Source organism: Dryobates pubescens, chromosome 14 (genome assembly GCF_014839835.1).
Source record: "Dryobates pubescens isolate bDryPub1 chromosome 14, bDryPub1.pri, whole genome shotgun sequence".
NCBI classification, from domain to species: domain Eukaryota; kingdom Metazoa; phylum Chordata; class Aves; order Piciformes; family Picidae; genus Dryobates; species Dryobates pubescens.
The window spans coordinates 14,201,070-14,227,416 of record NC_071625.1 but is presented as its reverse complement, the minus strand read 5'-3'; the positions used below and the strand labels follow the sequence as shown (position 1 = coordinate 14,227,416).

Genomic DNA, 26,347 nt, shown 5'->3' with positions numbered 1-26,347 from the left:
GTTTGATCAAATGTTGTTCATTAGGGTCTTGAAAGGTGCTGCATTAAAGATTGTCTTTACGTCCACTTGAAAGCTGCAGCAAACATAATATGCCATCAGCCTACTGCAACAATAAGTTACCCCACCATGAATGTGTACTTCCAGAATCTTGGATCTCTGTCACCTTTTCTCTTCATCCCAGGTACACACTGAGGATGTTGTCTTTGAGAATTGCTCTCCTCTGTCGGTGTTGTGTCACTGCATTCAGGATTTATGGGCACAAAAATCCTTTGAATAGCAGTTGAAGGTCCCTCTTCCCACCCCAAAGCTTGCTGAAGCTTCTGATCTTCCAGTGGTGCTGCAGAACCATCTGGCCAACAAATGTGGTAGAGGGTGGATCAGAAGTTTTTACCTCACTGGGGCAGGAGGAACATCCAAAATACTGCTCAAAATTAGCTTTGCCTCTGCCTACTTGTTTATGGCTTACGTGTGCTAACTAATTTACTGTGAACAGAAGACGCTGAAGATTCTCCTGCGTGCTGACCTAACTATGGAGCTGCTACCTGTGCTTCAGGCAGGGTGGCTTGTTATTTCTCACAACACTTTGAAACTCTCAGACAAAACTATGTGTTCAAGGATCTCTTCAGAGTTGTAATGAGCTGAAGCCTGAACATGTCAGAAGGGTTTTCTTTTGTGTGTTTTCATAGGTGACTTGAATGTCTGGGGACACTTAGGATTCAAGTAGGCTTAGGAAATCGATGAGAGTTCAGCACCTAACTTATTTAGACTCTCTTGAAATTCTCAGGAGAAGCTCAGCCACAAAGCATGACTCTTTGAAAGCAGCAATTATCCCAGAGCAACACCCTTTTATTTCAACCAACAATGCCAACATGGGGAGCTTTTCCTAACCCATCAGAGTCCACATGCGAAGATGTAAGAGATACTGGCTAGGACACCCAGGAATGGCACTCCATAGCTGCTTTGCTTGCTGCTGACTCCATTCACATTGCATAATGGCTTCTCACAGCATGAAACCCTCGGGTAGGTTTGGTTTTGTTGCTGATTTTTTGCTGGACACGTTGGAGAACACATCTTAGAAATGACATATTTAGTCTTGTTGGGCTCTAAAGCAGAAGTGGGAGGGGAAAAAAAAAAAGAGTAGAATGTAAGAATCATTGTTAAAATGTTCCCATGACTGAATCTGCACCAGTGAATAAAAGAAGGCCAGGTAGTAGTTCTCAGCACGAATATGTTCTCTGCTCATGACTGGCAACACTTTGGCCATGCCTACACTAGCAGAATATGGTGCTGATCTTCTCTGGCCTTCATGTTTCATCTGTCCCTAAAGTGGACTTAGCATGTATGGGTGGCTTTCAGCTCAAGCTGCCTGAAGTTATGCTCAGGTTGAGTCAATGCCCACCAGGGTGGTTTCCCTACAGCATAAAACCAGAGAGGATGTGTTGTATAACCTCAGATTTGGTCTGAGAGCACACAGAATTGTAGGATGGTTTGGGTCAGAAGGGACCTTAAAGGTCATCTAGTCTAACCTTGCTGTCATATACAGGGAAACCTTCCACTAGAGCAGGTTGCTCAAGGCCCCATCCAACCTAGCTTTGAACACTTCCAGTGACAGGGCATCCCCAGCTTCTCCAGGCAAACTAGGGCAGGGTGGTCACAGTGAAGAATGTCTTCCTAATATCTAACTTAAATCTTCCCTCTTTCAGTTTAAAACCATCACCCCTTTTCTGATCACTGTACTCCCTGATCAAGAGTCCCTCCCCAACTTTCATGTAGGCCCTCTTTAAGTACTGGAAGGCTTCTGTAAGGACTCCCATGGAAGTGCTTGAGGTTGCAGAGCCCCATGGACAAGAGGGAGTCAGCTCATGGGGCAGTTGTGGACAAATGTTTTTGAAAGCAACTCTGGAAGTGAATATTTCCATAGCAGGAACTGGGTGGAGTGGTCAGCAGAAAGGTGAGGGGAGCTTCTCATGAAGCCATGCACACAGCACCAGGCTTGAGGTCACTTTCTTTCAGTCCTTTATGTACCTTGAGCAGTTCCCCAACTCCTGGTAGTGATAATGATCTGGGACTCCAAGGTCTTGCACCTGAGTTGGGGCAATCTTCATTGTCAGTACAGGCTGGGAGATGATAGAGAGCAGCCCTTGTGGATAAGGACCTGGGGGTACTGGTGGATGAAAAGCTGGACATGAGCCAACAATGTGCACTTGCAGCCCAAAAGGCCAATCTGATCCTGGGCTGCATCTAAAGAGGCATGGTCAGCAGGTTAAGAAAGGTGATTCCCATCCTCTACTCTGCTCTGGTGAGACCTCACCTGGAATACTGTGTCCAGCTCTGGAGTCCTCAAAACAAGAAAGTCATAGACCTGATGGAGAGGGTCCAGAGGAGGGACACAAAAATGGTCAGAGGGCTGAAGCACCTCTCCCAGGAGGACAGGCTGAGAGGGTTAGGGTTGTTCAGCCTGGAGAAGAGAAGGCTCTGGGAAGACCTTATAGCAGCCTACCAGTACCTGAAAGGGACGTACAAGAAAGCTGGAGAGGGTCTGTTGACAAGGACATGTAGCACTTAGACAAGGGACAACGGTTTCAAACTAGAGCAGGCTAGAGTTAGATTGGACATTAGGAGGAAGTTCTTTACTGTGGGGGTGGTGAGACACTGGAACAGGTTGCCTAGGGAGGTGGTAGAGGCCCCATCGCTGGAGACATTCCAGATCAGGCTTGATGGGGCTCTGAGAAACCTGATCTATTGGGGGATGTCTCTGCATACTGCAAGGAAGGGTTGGACTAGATGACCCTTTAAAGGCCCTTTCCAACCCAAACCATTTCATGATTCTATGATCCTACAACCACAAGGTCAGTGGCTCCTCACAGCTGGTGATGGGGGATTAATTTTGCCATAGGTGGTCACATCTGGGATGAAAGCCCATTCCTGGGGCCTGCTCTTCTGCAGCAGAACTGAGGTGATGTTCACAAACGTACTTGTTTCCATGTTTTTGAGAATGGTCATACAGTATTTGTCTTCCTTTTCACACATGGAAATGGTCAAACAGTCCTTGTTGGACTCTTCTTCTTGGCACACATAGCACATAAATGGGTAAGCTGGAGGGGGGAAAAAGAAAAGTACATTATACAGAATCATGGAAGTGTTTCATTTGGAAGAGACCTCTAAGATCATTGAGTCCAACCATCAACCTAAGACTACCATGGCCACTAAATAATGACCCAAAGTGCCATGTCCACACATTTCTTGAACACCTGCAGGGACAGTGACTCCATTACCTCCCTGGGCAGCCTGTTCCAATGCCTGACCACTCTTTCAGTTAAGAAATTTTTCCTTATATCCAACCTAACCCTCCCCTGATGCAACTTGAGAACATTTCCTCTCATTCTATTACCTGATAGTAGGAAGAAGAGACCAACCTCCACTTCACTACAACCCCCTTTCAAGGAGTTGTGCAGAACAATGAGGTCTCTCCTCAGCCTCCTCTTCTTCAGACTAAACAACCCCAGTTTCCACAGCTCCTCACCAGACCTGTTCTCTAGACCCTTTACCAGCTTCATTGCCCTTCTCTGGACACACTGCAGCACCTGAGTGTCTTTCTTATAGTGAGCACCCAAAACTGTAAACAATATTCAATATGTAGCCTCACCAGTGCCCAGTATAGGGGAACAATCACTTCTCTAGTCCTGCTGGCCACAGCATTCCTGATCCAGGCCAGGATGCTATTGGCCCTCTTGGCCACCTGGGTACATTGCTGGCTCATGTTAAACTGGCTGTCAACCAGTGCCCCCGGTCCTTTTCTACCAGGCAACTTTTCAGCCACTGTTTTCCCAGCCTGGAGCATTCATGGGGTTGTTGTGACCCATATGGTTTGGGAGCCATGATATCTGCAATCCAGGTGTCTTCTTCTTCTTATCTGCAGCCTGGTGAATGCTCATGTGTGAATGACCAGTGACATTCTCTATCCCTTGACCCGTGGCAGCGATGGTAAATCCTTCTCTGTCTTCTGCGTCTCAGACAGCGAAGAGTTATTGATCTGTTTGCAATCTCCAGCAGCAGGAGATGTGAGTGGAATTCAAGGATTTGGGGTCTTTTATGATGGAGATTATTACTGAGCAATAGCTTCTCTGTCCTGAGAGCTCTGCCACATGAACTGCCAATTACTGCTCAGTTGTTTCTCCCGGAGAAACCCAAGCAAGGCTTGCCAGGGAGAACTTGAGGATGCCTGGAGCATTTTGAGGAGGTGGACAATGCTCAGTGTCCTACTTGTCTTTCATCTGGCTCAGCAACTGCTGTCACATATCCTTTCATGTGGTCAAATGCAAATAACTGAACTGACCTAACCTCAGTCCTAGGAAGTCTGGCAAGAGTAGTCAGATGTTCAGTCGAACTTCTGCATTCTACTGTAAGGCAGAGAATAAATGAGAAGTCTTAACCAAAAGTATGTTTTAAGTGTTGAGTGGAGGTTTGTTGGGATATGTGTAAGACAGACAAAGGTGACTAGCAGGAAGGACAACCTGTGATGAGCTGTCTTATCTGTCAGAAATGGACATGCTTGACCTCAAATCCAGAAGCTGTTAGGACAAACCTCTGAAGACCCTCTTTAAAGTAATGATGAAAATGAAGAAGGGCCAAAACACAGTCTGGATGAGAAACCATACCAAAACTTCATCAGAACATTTCCCAGCAAGGCAGATTAATTGATTTCTGGGTTTTATGGTGGTGGTTGGATTCTGAGCTTGTGAAATCAGCCAGAGAATGTGAGTTTGTGTGTAAGAGGGAGAGGAGTTGCTTTAAAAACAGTTTTGGAGAGGGAAGCAAACAGAGTGCAGAACACTTTCTAAGTTGCTGTCCTGAGGACAGTCTGTCAGTGTGGAAAGGGCTGAAAGCAACCAGACCACATGTGCATGTGACTGTAGGTTTGCCTGATAAGAAGCTGGCAGCAAGAAGGCAGAAGGGCAGTTGTAGGTCAGAGAGACGATTACATGAGAAGATCCTGATAGAAGAGGAAGGGAAGGAAAAAGTTATCACAATATAACAGTGTGATGGAGGTTGGAAGAGGCCTCTAGGGATCATCCAGTCCAATCCCCCTGCTAAAGCAGGGTTGCTCTCAGCAGGTTGCCCGGGGTTGCAATGTCCAGGTGGATCTGGAATCTCTGCACTGAAGGAGGCTCCACAATCTCTCTGGGCAGCCTGCTGCAGGGCTCCAGCACCTTCACAGCAAAGAAATTTTTCCTCATATTCAGAGGGAACCTCCTCTCTTCCAGGCACTTTAGCCTGGAAAAGACTGAGATCTCAGTGCTCATCAGTATCTAAAAGATGAGGGTCAAGTGTATGGAACCAGACTCTTTTCAGTGCCCAGTGGCAGCACAAAGGGCAACGGGCACACACTAGAACCCAGGAGGTTCTACCTAAATATAGAGAAAAGCCCACCTGGACATTATAACCCTGGGCAACCTGCTCTTGATGGCCCTGCTTTAGCAGGAGGATTGGACCAGATGATCTCCAGAGGTCCCTCTGAACCCCTACCATGCTGGGATTCTGTAAAACGTGGGGTAAGGAAGAAGTGGTCAAGTTTCAATTAAGGAGCACAGTGTTAGCAGCAGGAGTCAACCGTGTCACATGGCAGCGATGGAAACCAACGTCACCCAAGGGAGCACAGGCAGCAATGTCATGTGCAAGATATGCTAAGTGGCCTTTCCACTCTGGCAAGACCTCAGCTGGAACACTGATGATCAAATCTGTATGCGGCACTTCAAAAAGTATGCAAAGCATTTGGAGAGAGACCAGAGCAGGTGGAGGAGGAATGGTCAGAGGTCTTGAAAATATATATGACCTTGTGGAAAAAGGGTTGGAAGCATCAAGGTTGTTTATTAAAAGTGATAAGGAAAGGCACAGAAATCTTCTTTGTAGAAGCAAGAAGGAGTTACAGAGAAGAAATTAATGAACTGGTCTGCACATGTCCTGTGGCGAAAACACAGGAGAACTGCACAAAAAGAGGTGTTAAGGGATATTAAGACTAACTTTGTACAAGTGTGAGCATCTGAGCAGTTCCAGGCTGTGGGATCTTCTTTGCTGAAAACTTTGAAGGACATATTAGACAAACATCTGTTTGGTTTGGTCCAATATTGGATCAGGGAATTGGATCATGACCTTTTAAGATTTGTTTGGGAGACGATGTATCTGCAATGGTGAGTGCAGGGATGCAAATGGCAGCAAGACCCTCTTCAGTGGGCTAAGAGATCAACAACTTGATCAGAAATTGCTCATTAGGGCCTTCAAAGGTGCTGCATAAAAACTTGTCCTTAAGCCCATTTGGAAACTGAAGCTAACATAAAATGTCATTAGCCAACCATGACAATAGATTATCCCACCATGAATGTGTACTTCCAGAATCTTGGATCTCTATCCGCTTTCCTCTTCATCCCAGGTAACACTGAGCATGTTGTCTTTGGGAATTGCTCTCCTCTATCTAGGTTGTGTTGCTGCACAGGGAAAAATATCCTTTGAAGGCCCCTTACCCCACCCCAAAACTCGCTGAAGCTTCTGACCTTCCAGCAGTGCTGCAGAGCCATCTGCCCAACAAACGCCAAAGTCAGGGGTTGATAAATCAGAGAGCACAAATTAATCACATGCTTCTTTCTCAACCCCTCTAGATAAGTATCATAGTTTCTGGGAAACCACCAGGTGTGGGGGGAATATTGGCAATCTGGTCATTACTACTGCGAGCAAATAGCGATGGGGTAACACATACGTTTCAGTCCTTCAGACTTCCCTTTGGGAGAAGGATGCCTTTAGCATGACATGTGCACAGAAAAGCTCTTTCACTTTGCCTCTGATTTCATCTACAGGAATTCTCCTTAGTGCATCTCCTAGGAAGGAGGACACATGGGAAGAGAATAACCCCCAGCACCAGTACAGGTAAGGGGGTGACCTGCTGGAAAGCAGCTCTGTAGAGAAGGACCTGGGAGCGCTGGTGGGGAACAAGTTGCCCATGAGCCAGCAATGTGCCCTCGTGGCCAAGAAGGCAAATGGTGTCCTGGGGTGTGTGAAGAAGAGTGTGGCCAGCAGATGGAGGAAGGTTCTCCTGCCCTTCCACTGTGCCCTAGTGAGGCCACATCTGAATCCAGTTCTGGGCTCTCCAGTTCAAGAAAGGCAGGGAGCTACTGCAAGAGTTCAGTGGAGTCTACAAAGCAGCTGAGAGGCCTGGAGCGTCTCTGTGAAGAGGAAAGGCTGAGAGCCTTGGGGCTGTTTAGCCTGGAGAATAGCAGCCTGAGAGGGGATCTGAACAATGCATATAAATATCTAAAGGGTGGAGGCCATGAGGATGGAGCTGGGCTCTTTTCAGTGGTGTGTAGCTGCAGGAGAAGGGACAACAAGCACAAACTAGAACACAGGAGGTATCGCTTAAGGAAAGCACCTTGACTTTGAGGGTGCTGGAGCCTTTGAACAGGCTTCCCAGAGAGATTGTGGAGTCTCCTTCTCTGGAGAGATTCCAAACCATGTTCCTGTGCAACCTGTTCTAGGTGAACCTGCTTTAGCAGGAAGGTTGGACTGGGTGATCTCAAGAGGTCCCTTCCAACCCCCACCATTCTGTGACTGTGGAAGCATGTGGCTTGCTACAATGGAGGAAGCAGGAGTACAGAAAAGTCTGTAAAATAACCCCTCCACACATTTGTTACCCTTTCTGGCACTTCCAACTTCCCTTATTGGAGGCAATTCCATAGACCACTTCATGGATATAACCTGACATTGGCCACCATAGAGTTAGAGCTCTGTCACTCAGTACTGCCCCCGGCAAGAAGAATCAATTTATCAGGCTCTGATTTCAGCATCAAATCCTTAATCAAGGTGCAAAAGGAAGTTGGTTGCAGCACAGCTGCAGCGTTGGAATCCTGCAAAACTGGGGACAGCCTTGGAAATCTTGTCCACAAGACAAGTTTTCCTCATCTCCTCTATAAGCCTTATCATAACTACTTAGCAACATTAGAGGCTCACCTTGCTCCACACAAAGAACAGCAGCCAACAAGGTGACAAGGGTAGTCTTCATCTCCTCCAGGCGCTCTCCACTGGACTGGGGAGATGTTTGGAGGACAGGTTATATACCTTTTGTGTGGCAGCAGTTTTACAGGTTCCAGCTGGCTCGCGTGTGGACATGAAAGCAACCCAAGGGTGTGTAATGTACATGTGGGAGTTCTCCACCGCTGGAGCCCATGGAACGGGCTGGCACCCAGGGGAAAAGTCCTTTTAGCAACACACTTCTTGCTCTTCCGGTCATATGAGTGATGGGAAAGGAGGACCTGCTCTCATCTGCTCTGAGCTTCTTCCTTTCCTTCCTCCTAGCAGAAGGAGCAGCTGAACTGGTGAAATAGCAGAGCCTGGAGGCATGAGGAGGTGCTCGCAGCAGAGCGTTTCTCTAATCCCTTTGGATAGTCAGGCATGGTTCATATCATTCGTTTTCTTTAATTGCTCCATGGAAGCAGAAGGTCAGATTCTCAACTGCCCTACACTGGTTTATCTAAAGAGAAAAAAAAAATCATCAGTGTATTTTACACTAAATTAAATTAGCTAATTGTTAATTAAACTAATTTCCCTCAGATTTTCATGTCAGCCTTTACTTCTCTATCAGTTTTCTATTACCTGTAGTTAATCCTCTCCTCTCTTGACTGTGACTTCAGGACATGGTTTAGTGAGCACGGTGGCATTGGGTCGATGGTTGGGCTTGGTGACCTTAGAGGTCTTTTCCAAACTTAATGACTCTGTGGTTCTGTTCTATGATTCTCAAATACTTTATGCACATTTCATTTCAACAAGTTTTGCTTCTCTTTCAGGGTTTTTTTGAGGGTCTGCTTTTCTCCATACCCAACAGTATCTGGAAATCAGACCTCCTTTCACACCACCACAAACTGACATCCTGGAATTGCTGCTCTACTTTGAAACAAGTCATCTCTCAAACTGTCTCTTTTTCAATCCCTCCTCTTCAATCAATCCTTTTTCTTCTATTCCTCTGTGTTGCTCTTCTCCAGATTTCTGTAAATCTCTTTCTGAGGCTCTGGGGAGTAGACCCGAATACAAGATGCATCTTGGAAGAGCTCAAGCTGCCATCTCAGCAGAGCTGCTTCCAGAATGAAGATTGGTCCTGGACACCAGGCAGCAGAATAGGCAGAAGGGAAAAATAGCCAAACCCTGCTTTTGCTGGCAGTTCTGGAACCAATCTGTTCCAGCAGCACAGGGGCAAGTTGAAGGCTTCTATATCATATTGTTCCTCAGGAGTCAGTGCTGCGTTCATTCTTGTTCAACACCTTCATCAATGACCAGGATGAAGGAACAGAGTGTACCTTCAGCAGGTTTTATAATGATACAGGACTGGGAGGAGTGGCTGACACCCCATCAGGTTGTGCTGCCATTCAGTGAGACCTGGACAGGTGAGGGGTGACCTGCTGGAAAGTAGCTTTCTGGGGAAAGACCTGGGAGTGCTGGTGGACAAGAAGTTCACCATGAGCCAGAAATGTGCTCTTGTGGCCAAGAAGGTCAGTGGTCTCCTGGGGTGCATTAAGAATAGTGTGACAAGCAGGTCAAAGGAAGTTCTCCCCCTCTACTCTGTCCTAGTGAGGACACAGCTGGAATGCTGTGTCCAGTTCTGGATTTTCCAGTTAAATGGGAAAGAGGAACTACTGGAGAGAGTCCAATGGGGCTATGAAGATACTGAAGGGCCTGGAACATCTCTGTGAGGAGGAAAGGCTGAGAGCTCTGGGGCTCTTGAGCCTGGGGAAGAGCAGCCTGAGAAGGAATCTTCTCAATGTGGATCAATAGCTAAAGGGCATGGGACAAGAGAATGAGGCCAGACTTTTCAGTGGTGCCCAATGACAGCACAAAGGGAAACTGGCACAAACTGGAACCCAGGAAGTTCTACCTAAATGTAATGAAGAACTTCTTTCCTGTGAGGGTGCCAGAGCACTGGACCAGTCCACCCAGAGAGGTTTTGAGTCTCCTTGTCTGGAGAGCTTCCAAACCCACCTGTGACCCTCAGCAACCTGCTGTGGGTGACCTTGCTTTAGCAGGGGAGTGGACTGAATGACCTCCAGAGGTCCCTTCCAACCCCCACCATGCTGGGATTCTGTGATTAAGAGGTGGTTAGCTCACAGCAGCGATCAGTAAGGTGGTTTTGGCCATTTCTAATGTGAATCATTCCCACACTGGACGATTTCCTTATCCACATGAGTTTCTGATGCCTCTTCTGACCCTCCTCAAGCTGCTCCTAGCATGACATCATCAGGTGGTGAATTCCAGAGTTGTTCAACCCCGATGTCAGAACAGACATCCTTGCTGCTGTTCGTGAGGTCAGCAGGGGACATGCTGGTGATGATCAAATCAAACCTTCCGCTTTGCAGAGGGCAATTTTGTTTACTGCCCAAGTGTGTTATAAACAGTAATTAGTGGGTGGATCCTCTTGGTGGTGTTTTGCAATGAGGGTAAAAGGAGTCACTAATTTTTTCCCTTTTTTTTTTTTGATGCTATTAATTATCTCATTGACTTCAGGAGAGGTTTATGTTGGATATTAGGAACAATTTCTTTACTGAAAGGGTGGTCAGGCATTGGAACAGGCTGCCCAGGGAGGTGTTTGGGTTGTTGTCCCTGGAGGAGGTAAAAAAAATGTCTAGACATGGTGCTTCAGGACATGGTGCTTCGAGACATGGTTTAATGACCAAGGTGATGTTAGGCTGATGGTTGGACTAGATGATCTTAGAGGTTTTTTCCAACTGAAACTGCTCTATTATTCTGTGTTTCTCTGATTTTATACATTCCTTTTCCTTTCCTCCACAACTGAAGGTGTGCTCTCACTCTCAAGATGCTGGCTTCATGCAAGCTTTGGAAGAGAGTGGTGAGGCTGAAACATCCCCAGGACTGCCAACAAACCTGTAGTAAGAAGGAGAATTTGAGCAGGAAACAAGCTCTTCTATGTCAAGCAGTTATTTAGGAGCTGTCACCAGAACACTGACCTCTTTGTTATACTGTGGTGCTGGAACATGTCCTCTTCTCAGTGTGTGGAGAACAGGAATTTTGCAGCACAGTGACTGGATTGCAGTGATTCCTTCTTCCTCAAGAGGACAGATTATGAAACTCAGTGGGATCAGAGGCAAAGATTCCAGCAGCCAGTGTGGGGAGGGTGTTTCCTGCTGCTCAGCATCATAACCTTCAGCCTAGAGGAGAGCCTGGAACAGGTAAGCCAGGGACACCAAGTGGGAAGTATGATTGAGGAAGACTGCAGAAAAAAATGCCAGGAAGTCGAGTCACTTCTGTAGAGTAATATCTCCTGCTCACAAAACCCAGAATGGACCTTAAAATTGGGGTTGGACTAGATGACCTTTAAAGGTCCCTTCCAACCCCAAACATTGATGGTTCTATGAAAATGAAGCCTTGAGTTGGCTTGAAGACAAAAGAGCAGCAGTTCATTTTGAAGAAGGCATGCTTTGGTCACTTCCCAGGACTTTCAGAAGCTTTTTAGACCCCATGAAAACCTTGCTTCGACCTTTTGCCTACATCTTATCTCTTGCTTTGTCATTTGTTCACTGGGTGTTAATCACATCTGGGCAATAAGCAGAGAGAAAGGCAAGAAATGTCATGCCAGGGAAAGAACAAACTATTTGAGGTGAGCACAAAGCAACATAGATCCTTCAGAATCCATGGTGATAGAGCTCTGAGTGAGGGAAAAGAAGGGTCAAAGTTAAATCACCTCCTCCAGCTGCCTATTTAGGCAGGGCAGGGCCCCCTTGGCTGATTCAGGTCCTGGTGCAGTGACTCAGAGCACCAAAAAAATGAGCTCTTAGATAATCCAGGCATTGAGAGCCAGCTACCTACCAGGAGCAATTCCAACAGTTTGAGTGAGACACTCACCTTCCTAAGAGCCCTCCAGGCATCCCAGATGTCTCTGCAGGGCAGCTCTAATCCAAGGAGTATGAAGCCATGAGAGCCAAGAAGTAATAAAGCCTGGGTGGAGAGATGTGGAATTAGGCAGCAATATCTTCGTGGGAGATGTTGTATCATGATTTCTCAGGGAGTCTAGCAGAGAAGAGCCTCCTCTTACACAACACTGCTTGCCAAAGGAGAGTTCACTAAAGGAGCTGTCATGGTTTTAGGACGTCCTGTGCCTTAGAGCAGTTGCTGCTCTCACCTCCAGATGAGGACCTTTTTATGCAGCTTGAGATAGGAGACAATGTTTGGCTCACATGCTGATGGGCAGTAGGGAATGCAAAAACTATGGGATCAGAGAGAAACCAGGAAAGAGAGAAGCAAAGTGAAGCCCATGGATGGAGCTTAGGGATGGGACTCCTGGCTTCCCAGTGCTGTTCATAACTTCTCCATGCGACAGCCATAAGCAGACCATGAAACTCTCCAGGGCAGACGCAGGCTCTACCATGTGCCATCACCCTCTTTGCCCACATATAGCCACGTTCCCTCCCAACCCAAAACTCTGGCACCTGCCAAGTTCAGTTAGCACAAGACAGGACTTCTATATTAAATCTGGCTGCCAAGAGTAGGTCTGTATTCACAAGCTCAGCAGGATAAGACCTGGGGCAGTACTAGCCCCAGCTTGACATTTGTCTGTGCCTTCCAGCATCATCCCTAAGGAATCCTAAACCTGTCAATAGCAAATGTTGAAGACTACTTCAAATAGTGCATTTTTTACCACCTTGTGATCTGGGTGTGGGACAGAGAATGGTCATCCAAGACCACAGAAGAGTTCCTGGCTCATTCAAGGTGTTCACATGTGTGTCACTTGAATATCTCTGAATTTGGCAGGAGAAGAAGAAAGATGAGGAGGAGATTGGGCAGAGGAATGGAGCCAGCACATCTAGAACACAAGTCTTGTGAGGAGTGGCTGAGGGAACTAGAGTTGTTCAGCCTGGAGAAAAGGAGGCTGAGGGGAGACCTTCTGGCTCTCTACAACTCCCTGAAGGAGGGGAGACCTTCTGGCTCTCTACAACTCCCTGAAAGGAGGTCAAAGCCAGGTGGAGGTTGGTCTCTTCTCCCTAGTGACAAGCAATAGGACAAGAGGAAATGACCTCAGGTTGCATCAGGGGAGATTTAGGTTGAACACTGGAAAAATTTCTTCACCAAGAGGGTTGTCAAGCCCTGGACCAGGCTACCCAGGACATTGGTGGAGTCATTGTCCATGGAAGTATTTAAAAGACCTTTAGATGTGGTGCAGTGCTTGGTTGACAGTTGGACTCAATGACCTTAAAGGTCTCTTCCAACCAAAATGATTCTATGATACTTTGATTCTTTGATCTAGGGTAAGGCAGTATAATAGAAAGCATGAGGACAACAAAGAATCTCCTGGCTAAAGATGGTGAATCCTTGGCCAAACTTGTGTTTACTTCAAGGAGAAAAGAAATCAGCTGAGGATCTATGAAGAAAATAGAGATTGGAGGTAAATCCCACATTATGACAAGGAAGTCTGGCAGAGGAAACAACCAGTGAAGTGTAGAATGTGAATAGGAAAAAGGCTGGAAAAGAAGAGATGAAAGCAGGTGGGGTTGAGCTGGAACAATAAGACCACATTCCCTTTGCAAACCTGTTATAAAGATCTGGTTGTTTCCAAGTGGTATTGTTCTTTTGCTCCCAGCAAATACCCAACAGAGTGAGCAAAGCGTGGAGCTGCTCTCCTTGTGCAATGAGACTCTGGAGAGAAAACCAGCTGGGTGAGCTGCACCCAGCTAATTACCCTGGGAGATCTTCGCTGGAGTCATCCTGGTGGAAAGCTTCTGCAGCTCAGGAGAAAGCATTTCAGCCTCCTGTGAGCAGAGGCTGGTGAGAGGCCTTGAGCACAAGCCCTATGAGGAGAGGTTGAGGGAGCTGGGGTTGCTTACCCTGGAGAAGAGGAGGCTCAGGGGAGACCTCATTGCTGTCTGCAACTACCTGAAGGGGGGTTGTGGCCAGGAGGGAGTTGGTCTCTTCTCTCAAGCAGCCAGCACCAGAACAAGAGGACACAGTCTCAACCTGTGCCAGGGGAAGTTTAGGTTGGATGTTAGGAAGAAATTCTTCACTGAGAGAGTCATTCACCACTGGAATGTGCTGCCCAGGGAGGTGGTGGAGTCACCATCCCTGGAGGTGTTCAACAGGGGATTGGACGTGGCACTTGGTGCCATGGTCTAGTCATGAGGTCTGTGGTGACAGGTTGGACTCGATGATCTTTGAGGTCTCTTCCAACCTTGGTGATACTGTGATACTGTGGTACCTGGGAAGTGAGCAAATGTCTCCCTCCTAGCTAAGATAATCCTCAAGGAAGGTCAATGCTGGGGAATGAGTCCCTTCGGTTTGCCCCTGGTGTAATGTTTGAGTAGCAAACATAAAACATTTCTCTTTGAAGCTAACATTTTCACAGAGATGGAGCTGAAATTTCCAGCCAACACATGATAGAACCCCCTGACTTTTCTGATGGTTTTCCTTTAAGCAAGATACTTTTCTCCCCTTTCAAAATAATCCATAATGATTCTAAAGCAATTTCCACTGGAAGGCCTTAAATCAGCTTAAAGGAAACTTAATGCTCAAGATCCCTTCACATTGGCTCTTGCCTTGTCCCCTCTGTCTGCTCCTAGAGAGCTTAACAGCCATTTGCTATCAGCCAACCGACCCAGGAGAGAAATGAAAAGCTAGTTGAAGAGGAGAGAGTTTATTCTGAAATGGAGTCACAACAGTTACACTTCTGGAAATCCATAACAAAAATTAAATGGAGGGAGAGGCTTCCCAAAGAAGGACCTTGGAGTGCAAGTAGAAAACAAATTCACCACGAGCCTACAATGTGATCTTGTGGCTGACAAGTCCAGTGGTCTCCCGGGGTGTATTAAAATTGTGACCAGCACTTCCTCTGCTTTGTCCCAGTAATGCCACATCTTGAGTACCGGGTCTTGATCTGGGAAGCCCAGATCAAGAGAGACAGGAAACTATGGGGAGGAGTTCAGAGGCTATCAAGATGCTGAGGGGCTTGGAGCATCTCTGACAGGAGGAAAGGCTGAGACCTGGGACTGTTTATGCCGGAGAAGAGAGCCCGAGAGGGGATCTTCTCAATGCTCAGCAAGAGTGAAAGGGTGAGAGTCAAGAGGATGGGGCAAGACTCTTGTCAGTGGTGCCCAGTGACAAAGCAAGAGGCAATGGGCACAAACTGGAACTCAGGAAGTTCCACCTAAATATAAGGAAAACCTTTTGCCGTGGGGGTGCTGGAGCCCTGGGGCAGGTTGCCCAGAGAGATGGCAGATTCCAAACCCACCTGAACATTGTGATCCTGTGCAACCTGCTGTGGGTGACCCTGCTTTAGCAGGAGAGTTGGACTGGATGATTTCCAGAGGTCCCTTGTAACCCCCACCAGTCTGTGAAGCGAATGCAAAGCCATTACAAATATTCAGTGTTGTTATTTCAATCTGGCTTACAGACTGAACTCTGCTTAGATGCATCTGGCCACCACACCCAGCGTCCCACAGCACACAGTCACACCACTGAATAAAACAACACTTTTATTGTGCCTGGCTTCTCCTTAATAACTGTAATATTAAAGGCTTTCTCAGAGCAAAAATGATACAGGGCAGAAAATGATATGAAGGGGAAGATTACAGGGCTAAAACCAAGGGGTACAAAAGTGCATGGAGTTATTGAGGCAGATATTAGGAGAGGTGGTGACTATATGGGGCCCTTCTGCATGTGCAGATCTCCACAGCATACCTTCCTCTTCCAAAAACCCTTCTGAGGTAGGGCTGCGCTCTTGAGCGTGGGAAGAGCCAAAATGTTTGCTGATGGGATGTGACCTGCCAAGGTAGGAGAAGCGGGGCAGCAATCAGACTGTACAGAGGGGAGCTCGATCCCTTGCAAGACAAGGTCAAGCAGCTCCTTACCACCCAGCACCCTTTAAAAACCCATTCGGAAGATGCAGGCGAGGCTGGCCAAGACCCCCAGAGCTATCACGGTGTAGCTGGTCTTCACGCTGGCGGCACCGCTGATGTTGCACAAGTTGCTCTCGCAGCAGCTGGTAGCAATTCCAGCTATGCCAATGTTCAGGTCAACTGTTGGGCAATAGGCAGAGCATTTCTTGGTAATGCGCTGGTTGTGGTTGTTGCCTGCAGTGGGAGAGGGGGGAAAAAAGGAGGGAAAAAAGGTCAAGTTCTGTATCTTACATAAAATCATAGAATCATAGACTTGTTAGGGTTGGAAGTATCATCTAGATCCAACCCCCCTGCCATAGGCAGGGACACCTCACGCTAGACCAGGTTGCTCACAGCCACATCCAGCCGGGCCTTAATAACCTCCAAGGATGTGGCTTCCACCACCTCCCGGGGCAACCTGTGCCAGTGTCTCACCACCCTCATGGGGAAGAACTTCCTAACATCCAATCTGAATCTACCCATTTCTAGTTTTGTTATATTCCCCCCAGTCCTAGCACTCCCTGGCACCCTAAAAAGTCCCTCCCCAGCATTCTTGTAACCCCTTTCAGATACTGGAAGGCCACAATTAGGTCTCCTTAGAACCTTCTCTTCTCCAGACTGAACAGCCCCAACTCCTTCAGTCTGTTCTCATAAGAGAGGAGCTCCATCCCTCTGCTCATCCTCCTGGCCCTTCTCTGGACACCTTCCAGCACCTCCAAATCCTTCTTGTAATAGGGGCTCCAGAACTGGAGGCAGTACTGCAGGTGGGGTCTCACCAGAGCAGAGTAGAAGAGGAGAATCACCTCCCTGGACCTGCTGGCCACACCTCTTGATGCAGCCCAGGACGTGACTTGCTTTCTGGGCTGCAAATGCACACTGCTGGCTCATGCTGAGCTTCTGATCCAGCAGCACCCCCAAGTCCTTTTCTTCAGGGCTGCTCTCAAGCCCTTTTTACAGACTTCAATGATGGACTGGCTGTGCAATATTCAGTGTGGAATACATTGGTTTGTGCTTAAGGCTGTTGTTTTTTCCCTTGGGATTCATTAGATTGCATCATTACTTTTCTACATGAGGGTGGTGGAACATTGGAACAGGTTGTCCAGAGAGGTGGTATATGCCCTGTCCCTGGAGACAGTCAAGGCCTGGTTCTTTGGGGCTCTGAGCAAGCTGATATAGTGGCAGCTGTCCCTTGCTGACTGCAGGGAGGTTGGACTAGATGACCTTTAAAGGTCCCTTCCAACCCAGTCAATTCTTTGATTCTGTGTGTGACCTATGGAAACCATCTCCAGGCCTTACAACTCCTCTACTGGACCAGCTGAGTGCAACCTAGGGCAGGAATTGTGGCATCTAAGGCATTGAAGTTAACAAGGGTAAATGAAGTCTTGCACCTAAGGAGGAATAACCCCCTGTGCTAGCACAGGAGAGAAGAGCTAGAAAGCATCTCTGTGTGGAAGAACCTGGGATTGCTGGTGGACAAGTTCAGCATGAGCCAGCAATGTGTCCTCATGGCCAAGAAGGCAAATGTTCTCTTGGGGTGCATGAAAAAGTGTGTGACTACAGGTTGAGTGAGGTTTTCCTTCTCCTCTACTCTGCCCTAGTGAGGCCATATCTGGAGTCCTGGGTCCAGTTCTGGGCTCCCCAGTTCAAGAGAGACAGGGAACTGCTAGAGGGCATCCAGTGGAGGCTCCAAAGCTGCTGAGCATCTCTGTGAGGAGGAAAGGCTGAGAGCTCTGGGGCTGTTTAGCCTGGAGAAGAGCAGCCTGAGGGGAGATCTGATCAATGCTCGGCAACAGCTAAAGGGCAGGGGTCAAGAGGATGGGGCCAGACCCTTTTTAGTGGTGCCCAGCAACAGGACAAGGGGTAATGGGCACAAAGGGGAACCTGAGAGGTTCCAGGTGAACATAAAAATAATCTTATTTGCTGTGAGAATGATGGTGCCCTGGAGCAGGCTGATCAGAGAGGTTGTAGAGTCTCTTGCTTTGGAGAGATTCCAGGGAATTTGGACACATTCCTGTGAACCTTGCTGTGGGTGACCCTGTTTTAGCAGGAGGGTTGGACTAGATGATCTCTAGAGGTGCCTTCCAACCCCCACTCTTCTGGGATCCCGTGATTCTGTGATTCATACAGTGCAAGATCTGCAAGACATCACTGTCACCACCTGTTGACATTGTTCTTTCCAGAATACCAGCCCTTTCCACCTCGTGAGGATATACATGAGCTTGGAGATGAGACAAGGGATTTGTGCAGAGAAATTTTCCCTCTTCAAATGCCTCCCTTTCCTGAGTGTCTTTAATTAGCAGTGTTGTCCCAACATATTGCAACAGAGAGGGGTGGTGGTGAGTTCCCACCTGCTGCAAGCTTTGCTCTCTGCGTGTTATGATCCTCATTAATTCTTCCACCACACCTCACGGTGTGAGGAGGCTCTGCAGTCAGCCTAACCTGAACACCATTGTGTCATCAGAGCTTTAGGAAAGCTTCACACTTACCATATCCTGTGGTGGAATAGCTTGTGAGGCAGTACTTCTCGTTCTCAGCACATGTGGTGATACTCAGGCAGTGGATGTTGGAAGTTGCATCTTTGCACGTGAAGCAGGTAAGGGAGAAAGCTGCAAAAGAAGCACAGGAGGCCTATCAGTCACCCCTAGAAATATCCAGAGGAGCATAAAACTGCTGCTGTTGGTCTGTATGAAGGGTGTGTCAAGCCCAGTAGGCATAGGTAGGCAGCCTCCTGGATGTGTGAAATTTGGCCCCAGTGACTCTTCTGCACCCAAAGAACTTCAGGCTCAGATTCTTGACACTGATTTGTTCCTTTAGTAACCCTCAAGGGATCTTCCCTCTGGATACTCAATGGAGTCTCCCTTGAATCCATTTAAATATCTGGAATCTCCAGTGTGCTCTTGGAGAGCTCCACTTGCAGCATGAAGCTCTTGTGGTTTCTGTCCAATCTGGCTCCTCCTAACCCACTAGTTCTTGTAGGGAGACAGACCAGTGGATTCCTCTCCACACTCTTTCACATCTTCCTTAAGTCATCTGAAGTGTCTCAGCCTATACATCCTTTCTTAGGATCTTTTTGAGTATAAAAGGGGAATACTCATTTGAGTCAACCCCCTGACCATACAAAGCATGAATATTTTGCTGCATGCCCACACAAAGTAGCTTGTGTCAAGGGAAGTGATTCTGCCCCTCTGCTCTTCACAGGTGAGACCTCACCTAGAGTACTAGATCCAGCTTTGGAGTCCTCAGGACAGGAGAGATCTGGACCTGTTGGAGCAGGGCCAAAGGAGGCCACATAACTGATGCAAGGGCTGGAAGCCTTCTGCTATGAGGACAGGCTGAGAGAATTGGAGTTGTCCAACCTGGAGAAGAGGAGGCTCCAGGAGGCCTTCTTGTGGCCTTTCAGTGCTCATAGGGGGCTACAGGAAATCTGAGGACAGGCTTTTTATCAGGGAGATTCAGACAAGAAAGAAAGACGATTCAGACAAGAAAGAAGTTTTTTACATTGAGGGTGGTGAGACCCAGATTACTCAGAGAGGTAGTAGATTCTCCATCCCTAGAACCATTCCAGATCAGGTTGTCTGGGGCTCTGAGCAACCTGCTGTGGTTGCAGATGTCCCAGCTCACTGCAAGTGGGTTGGACTAGATGCCCTTGAATGGTCCCTTCCAACACAAGCCATTCTATGATTCCATGATCTCACATGGGGGAGAAGTGACCCAGATCTACTTCTCAGTGTTTGCTGGAAAGATGGATGCTCGGATTTGCCTGGTTCATTTCCAGAGCTGTTCTGTGTCAAGAGGCAATCTTGGGCCTGTAGAAGACAAGATTCAGCAAACTATCCCCTTGGCTGCAGCAGATTCCTTTTTACAGCCCTCAGGTGCGTGGTGACTGCCTCTAACACTCCAGATGTGCACACCTGTAAAACTGTGCATCTGCAAAGCCCTGTGCTGATGTCTATGAGTGGAAACAGCTTGCACTCCAGCAGGCTAGAGCAGTCATTCATAGCAAAGAGGTCCCTGGGGATGGTTTCCTTTGCATGCTCAGGGGAATTTCCTACTCATGTGTCTCTGGAGCAAGCACTTCTGCAGGAATGTCACCCACCAGGGATTAGACTCATGGGAGGGGTTTGGGAAACCCTCGCACTTTGGGACAGGGTTAAATGGGCATGGTGGGGTTGGGATCATGGTTGGACTTGATGATCCTGAAGGTCTTTTCCAGTCTTGATCATTCTATGATTCTTCTGGCTTGCAGGAAATGCCTTTCTATGGCCAGTTAATACCCATCTTACTCTTACATCAGCACTGTCCTTTAGCTTTGCCTTCCTTGCTCCTCATCTCCCTTGCCTGAGCTTCTTTGCCACCATTAGTGTGTATGTCCCAACATCACTGTTGCTCTCCTTTGACCTTAGACAAGTTTATCTGACCCAAACAGGATCTCTGTTCATTAATGTCCTGCTAGCCCAGGCATGGCCCCAGCTCAGACCATGACTTCAGGTGACCAGGTCACTATTTCATAGGAAGACACAAAAATGCCTTTTAGGCAACTATTCATCTTCATCTCTGTGGAAGCTGCCATCTTTTCCCACTCCAGTTAACAGCCCCCTCTCAGCACTGGTGAGGCCACACCTCAGATCAAGGGTACAGTTTTATACTATCACTCCAAGAAGGACATTGAAATGCTGAAGTGGGTCCAGAGAACAGCAGCAAAGCTGGTGAAGGGTCTGGAGAGCAAATCTGGTGAGGAGAAGCTGAGGGAACTGGGGTTGTTGAGCCTGAAGAAAAGGAGGCTTCTGCTTTTGCAACTTCCTTGAAAGGAAGTTGAAGCCAGATGGAGTTGGTCTCTTCTCCCTAGTAACAAGTGATAAGTAAGAGAAAATGGCTTCGAGTTGCATCAGGGGAGGTTTAGGTTGGACATTGGAAGAGGCTTCTGCACTGTAAAGATTCTCAACCGCTTGGACAGACTGCTCAGGGAGGTGGCTGGATCTCCATCCCTGGAGGTGTTTAAAAGACTCAGAGATATGGTACTGAGGGAAAATGTTTAGCACCAGACTTGGTCAAGGTAGATAATGATTGGATTTGTGTTCTTATAGGTTTTATCCCAGCCAAAATGATTCTATGATTCTATGATTCCCCTTTCCATGCCACCCAGCACTGATCTTCCTGTAGTCTATAGTCCTCACAGTTCCTACTCTCTTTCTATTCCTTCTCACTGAAGAGAAACTAGCAGAGGAAACAGAGGCCAGGCAACTGGCCTTGAAGTGACTCAGATCCCATCTTCCTCTATTCCAATGCTCAACATCTTATGACTCCAAACACCTCACACTATCAGCTCACACTAGCTTGATATGAAGACTACTGCAACTTGCTTCCCGCCTTAGTCATTTCCATCTCCAGAAGCTCTCAGCTGTCCTGCTTAAATCTTGCATTCATTATTGTCCTATCATGGTGGGCTAAATGTTTTTAATACCCTCCTTTAGACCATCTGCATGCAAAGTGGTGTGGCTTCATTCCCTTTTCTTGTGCAAACCCCAGACAACTGCATTTCTGCTCCACCCCACTGGGAACCACCTTTCCTCCCAGTAAAATATCATTAGAGCAGACTGCCTAAACTGGGTTTTCCAGACATGTAGCTCATCTGATTCCTTAGTTAATGCAGCTTCTTTAATCAAGCCTATTCCAAGAAAAAACTTCCTGAAGCTAGGCAGGAAACAGTGCAGCTTGTTGCATGCCCAACTCCTGTTTCATCCCAAAGCTGTTAGTTTCTGTAGTAGCTGTCAGAGTGGCTGGAGAGTGGCCAGGCAGAAAGGGACCTGGTTGATAGTAGGCTGAACATAAGCCAGCAGTGTGCCCAGGTGGCCAAGAAGGCCAATGGCATCCTGGCCTGTATCAGAAATAGTGTGGCCAGCAGGAGCAGGCAGATCATTCTGCCCTGTACTCAGCACTGGTTAGGCCACACCTTGAGTCTTGTGTCCAGTTCTGGGGCCCTCAGTTTAGGAAAGATGTTGACTTGCTGGAACGAGTCCAGAGAAGGGCAACAAAGCTGGGGAGGGGTTTGAAGCACAGCCTTATGAGGAGAGGCTGAGGGAGCTGGGGTTGCTTAGCCTGGAGAAGAGGAGGCTCATAGGAGACCTTATTGCTCTCTACAGCTACCTGAAGGGAGGTTGTAGCCAGGTGGGGGTTGGCCTCTTCTCCCAGGCAAGCAGCACCAGAACAAGAGGACACAGTCTCAAGCTGTGCCAGGGGAGGTTTAGGCTGGATGTTAGGAAGAAGTTCTTCATAGAAAGAGTGATTTGCCATTGGAATGTGCTGCCCAGGGAGGAGATGGAGTCACCATCACTGGAGGTGTTTGGGAAGAGACTGGATGGGGTACTTGGTGCCATGGTTTAGTTGATTAGATAGTGTTGGATGATAGGTTGGACTCGATGATCTCAAAGGTCTTTTCCAACCTAGTTAATTCTATTCTGCTCTGTTCTGTTCTATTCTATTCTATTCTAGTTTTCAGATCCCAGTGGCCCTGGAATCCTTCTAGCCAGGAAAAGGGGCAACACTCTCTAGAAATGATTTTGCCAACTTTGTCAGTGCTGAAGAGGTTTCTCAATATCTATTAGAGAAGACCCTGAAGGTATATGCTCTCTTAACCTGGTTGACCCTGAGGTCAAGTTAGCTAAGTTGCTCATGCTGCTGAAAAGCAATTCCGACTGTGTTGCATCTGCTGAGATATCTGCTGGAACAAGAACTGAGTGGGAAGGTGAACAGTGTTCCTTTGGAGGTGTGCCCCACCCAGGAGACAATGTTAAATCTTGCTGCCTTTGAAGGTCTCCTGACTGCTCCCAGCAAGACCTCTGCTCCAACAGAAAAAGAACAGTCATAGAACAATAAAATCATAGAACCATTTTGACTGTGGGAGACCTTTGAGATCAAGTCTAAGCATCGTCCTGACACTGCCAAGTCCACCACTAAACCATGTCCCTCAGCACCACACCTTCATGTCATTTCAATTCCTCCAGGGGTGGTGATTCCACCACTTCCCTGGACAGCCAGTTCCAGAACTTGACAACCCTTTCCATGAAGAATTTTTTCCTAATATCCAACCCAAACCTCCCCTGGTGCAACTTGAGGCCATTTCCTCTCTTCCGCGTTACTTGGGAGAAGAGACCGCACCCCACCTCACTCCAACCTCCTTTCAGGGAGTTGTAGAGAATGAAAAGGTCTCCCCACATTCTCCTTTTCTTTAGGCTAAACCATCTCAGGAATTCCTCAAGGAAGATTTTTCATGGGAATAATTTGAGCCACCAAGACAAACAGCTTCCACATGCAAAGCATTAGCAAGTGCTGGCAGATATAGGACTGAAAGCATTAAAATGAGACAGGTCCGGTATTAATTAGAACAGCTGCCAGCCTTCAGGCCAAATTGCAAAGCAAAGTGATGCTGCCCATGTATTAAGTTTCACCAGCTCCTTTGGTGACTTTTCAGTCTCGTTATTTGATTTTTATAGAAATAAAAGTCCCAGGTGATTATAGTTGATAAGCTGTAGGGGAAAATGAAATCTTTTTATTGCCCTTAACTTTCTCACTTTCTCAACCTGGTTGAACAAAGTGATTTAGCACATGCCAGGTTTAAAGCCTGTGAAGTCCCACAGTAAGATCATTTACAGCCTCAAATTAAGTGTGAGTCTAAGTACTCAGCTAGACCAGGACCAGAATGGTCAGTAGTTTGCAGATGAAACCTGCAAAAGCCTGAGCAAAATTCAACCAGCAATATAGCAAAAGCCCCCTGGAATAGGCAGAGGGATAGTCAAGGCTGCACCCTCTGTCTGTGCCTGGCCCAAAGCCCACACCCAAGGCATCTCACAGCGGCACAGACAGTGGTCCTGACATTCCAAGTCAAGCTGGATGGGGCTCTGAGCAGCTTAATCTAGCTGAAGATGTCCCTGCTCACTGCAAAGAGGTTGGACTAGATGACTTTTAAAGGTCCTTTCTAATCCAAATGATTCCTTGATCTCAGAGCTGGGATAAACATCACTAAAGTTGCACCTCGAAGCAACAAGCTGCAAGAAAGAGATGGAAGCCAGAACTGCACCTTCTTGTGTGGTGTGACCATCTTTACTAATTAAGGCAATGGTGGTTTGTGATCACAACAAATAAACAAGCAAGTGAAGCATAAATAAACCAGGCTGTAGTTAGTTCTGCCCACTCTGCAGCTTCATTGCATGTATTGTCCTCTCCTTCTCCAGCTCTCAACATCTCTCAACTAACTCCCCTTCTCATGGAGCTGTACCAAGAACTTTGCTTCCTACACAGAGCTGCTCCAAGGACTGGGCTGAGAAAAATCCAACTTGCAATATAGCAAAAGCCTCCTGAGATAAGGGAATTCCCCTGGAATAGCGACTCAGGTGAGGTGGCTATCCCATGCCCAACTTCAGCTCCTCAGCATCCTTCCAACTTCTGGTGGGAATGCATCCCTTAGCTTCTTATCCTGAGGACTGGCATATTGTCTAGAGCCAAACGACCTTTCAGCTTTCCCATTCATGCTGCAAAATCACCCTGCAAAATCCATGCCCCAGCTCTGAGGGTCTTGCAAGTGCAAAGCAATCCTTGGAGACTCACCAAAACCTGTGCACAGGGCTAGGACGAGCACGACAAGAAGAGAAGTCTTCATCCTTTATAGGTCTGGTAGCCTCCAAACCAAGCAGGACTCACCCGGGGGAGGTTTTATACCTCTGCAGTGTTTGCTCTGATGTTGGGATAGTAGCTACGGAGCAGCTGTGTCAGATGATGGATTAGGGAGAGTAACGTGTCCGTGCTTGTGTGCTTTGTTGGAAAGCTACGCAGGCATAAGTTCTCCTCCCACTTGTCTTTTTTGTTCCTCCCTAGTTGTTTCACAACAGAGCTCACTCATCTGCAGCTCATTATGAAACAGTTTCTAATTCTGGGTAAGTGGAGGAAAAGCAAAACATTAAAAAAGCACAATGCAACATACAAGTAAGAAAAAGAATGTTTTCCTGTCCAGGTCAGCTTGGGTCTCAGAGCAGGTTACACCCTTGAAGATCTTGTCCTCATGCAGTGTTTTAGTGCATATGGGAAAGGATTGAATTTGAAAGTGAAATTGGGATTGAAATGTCTACAGAAATATCTCCCAGGATCAGAACACTTGCATCAGAAGAGCAGTATCTTTTCTCTCCATGTCATAGGAAACCAGACATCATCTTGGACGTCAGGAAGAAGTTCTTCACTGTGAGGGTGGTGGAACGCTGGAACAGGTTGCACAGGAAGGTAATAGATGCCCCATCCCTGGAGACATTCCAAGTTAGGCTTGATGGGGCTTTGAGCCACCTGCTCTAGTTGAGGATGTCCCTGCTGACTGCAGGGAGATTGGACTAGATGACTTTTAAATGTCCCTTCCAACCCAACACAGTCTATGAATCCATGATTCTATAATTCTGTGAATCTATGGCTCTGTGATTCCATGATTCTATGAATCTATGGTTCTATGGCTCTGTCATTCTGCGATTCTGTGGTTCTATCATCATTTTCTGTGGGTGTTTTTTGGACAGCAGCTCAAAACCATAAACATTCTGAAGAATGAAAGAAAAAGAAAAAGAAAAAGAAAAAGAAAAAGAAAAAGAAAAAGAAAGAAAGAAATAAAGAAAGAAAGAAAGAAAGAAAGAAAGAAAGAAAGAAAGAAAGAAAGAAAGAAAGAAAGAAAGAAAGAAAGAAAGAAAGAAAGAAAAAAAGAAAGAAAAAAAGAAAGAAAGAAAGAAAGAGAAAGAAAGAGAAGGAAAGAAAGAAAGAAAGAAAGAAAGAAAGAAAGAAAGAAAGAAAGAAAGAAAGAAAGAAAGAAAGAAAGAAAGAAAGAAAGAAAGAAAGAAAGAAAGAGAAAGAAAGAGAAGGAAAGAAAGAAAGAAAGAAAGAAAGAAAGAAAGAAAGAAAGAAAGAAAGAAAGAAAGAAAGAAAGAAAGAAAGAAAGAAAAAAAAAAGAAAGAAAGAAAGAAAGAGAAAGAAAGAAAGAAAGAAAGAAAGAAAGAAAGAAAGAAAGAAAGAAAGAAAGAAAGAAAGAAGGAAAGAAAGGAAAGAGAGAAAGAAAGAAAGAAAGGAAGGAAGAAACAGAAAAGAAAGAAAAGAAAGAAAGATGGAGAGAAAGAGAGAAAGAAAGAATGGATGAGAGAAAGAAAATAAAAGAGAAAAAAAGAAAAAAAGCAAAGCAAGAAAAGAAAAGAAAAGAAAAAGAGAAAAGAAAAGCAAAGCTATTTTATATAAGGGAAAAGTTCCTATTAGAAAATAAATTCCACCAGGCAATGAAAATGACCATTTAAATTCCAAACTAGAAGTCACACCCACTCTCATCACATTGAACAAGCTGTGAGTTGTTTTTTTTCCCCTCACCAATGACAAAAATGAAATGTCAGGGAGTAAAAAACCAAAACAACCCCACACAAGCAAAC

General features: G+C 46.7%; 2 protein-coding genes across 2 annotated transcripts; both read right to left on the bottom strand.

Annotated features, from left to right (window-relative positions):
* Positions 1-891: 891 nt before the first annotated feature.
* LOC104299742 (lymphocyte antigen 6E-like) lies at positions 892-8,047 on the bottom strand. The gene is made up of 3 exons (XM_009899930.2): positions 7,996-8,047; positions 2,976-3,095; positions 892-1,103 (listed from the first exon to the last, which is right to left on the bottom strand). Exons 1-3 carry the CDS (start codon positions 8,045-8,047, stop codon positions 892-894), a joined length of 384 nt encoding a protein of 127 aa, XP_009898232.2.
* A 7,395-nt stretch (positions 8,048-15,442) lies between these two features.
* On the bottom strand, positions 15,443-24,738 carry LOC104299751 (lymphocyte antigen 6E). The gene is made up of 3 exons (XM_054167334.1): positions 24,513-24,738; positions 18,398-18,517; positions 15,443-16,106 (listed from the first exon to the last, which is right to left on the bottom strand). Exons 1-3 carry the CDS (start codon positions 24,562-24,564, stop codon positions 15,898-15,900), a joined length of 381 nt encoding a protein of 126 aa, XP_054023309.1. The 5' UTR covers positions 24,565-24,738; the 3' UTR covers positions 15,443-15,897.
* Positions 24,739-26,347: the final 1,609 nt, after the last annotated feature.

Excerpts from the sequence above, each read along its gene's own strand:
- LOC104299742 (XM_009899930.2), bottom strand. The coding sequence starts at position 8,047 with ATGAAGACTACCCTTGTCACCTTGTTGGCTGCTGTTCTTTGTGTGGAG. Across the intron at positions 3,096-7,995 it reads TGTTCTTTGTGTGGAGCAAG|CTTACCCATTTATGTGCTAT; the intron begins GTGAGCCTCTAA and ends TCCCCCCTCCAG. Across the intron at positions 1,104-2,975 it reads TCTCAAAAACATGGAAACAA|AGCCCAACAAGACTAAATAT; the intron begins GTACGTTTGTGA and ends CTTCTGCTTTAG.
- LOC104299751 (XM_054167334.1), bottom strand. The coding sequence starts at position 24,564 with ATGAAGACTTCTCTTCTTGTCGTGCTCGTCCTAGCCCTGTGCACAGGT. Across the intron at positions 18,518-24,512 it reads AGCCCTGTGCACAGGTTTTG|CTTTCTCCCTTACCTGCTTC; the intron begins GTGAGTCTCCAA and ends CTTCTTTTGCAG. Across the intron at positions 16,107-18,397 it reads CTATTCCACCACAGGATATG|GCAACAACCACAACCAGCGC; the intron begins GTAAGTGTGAAG and ends CTCCCACTGCAG.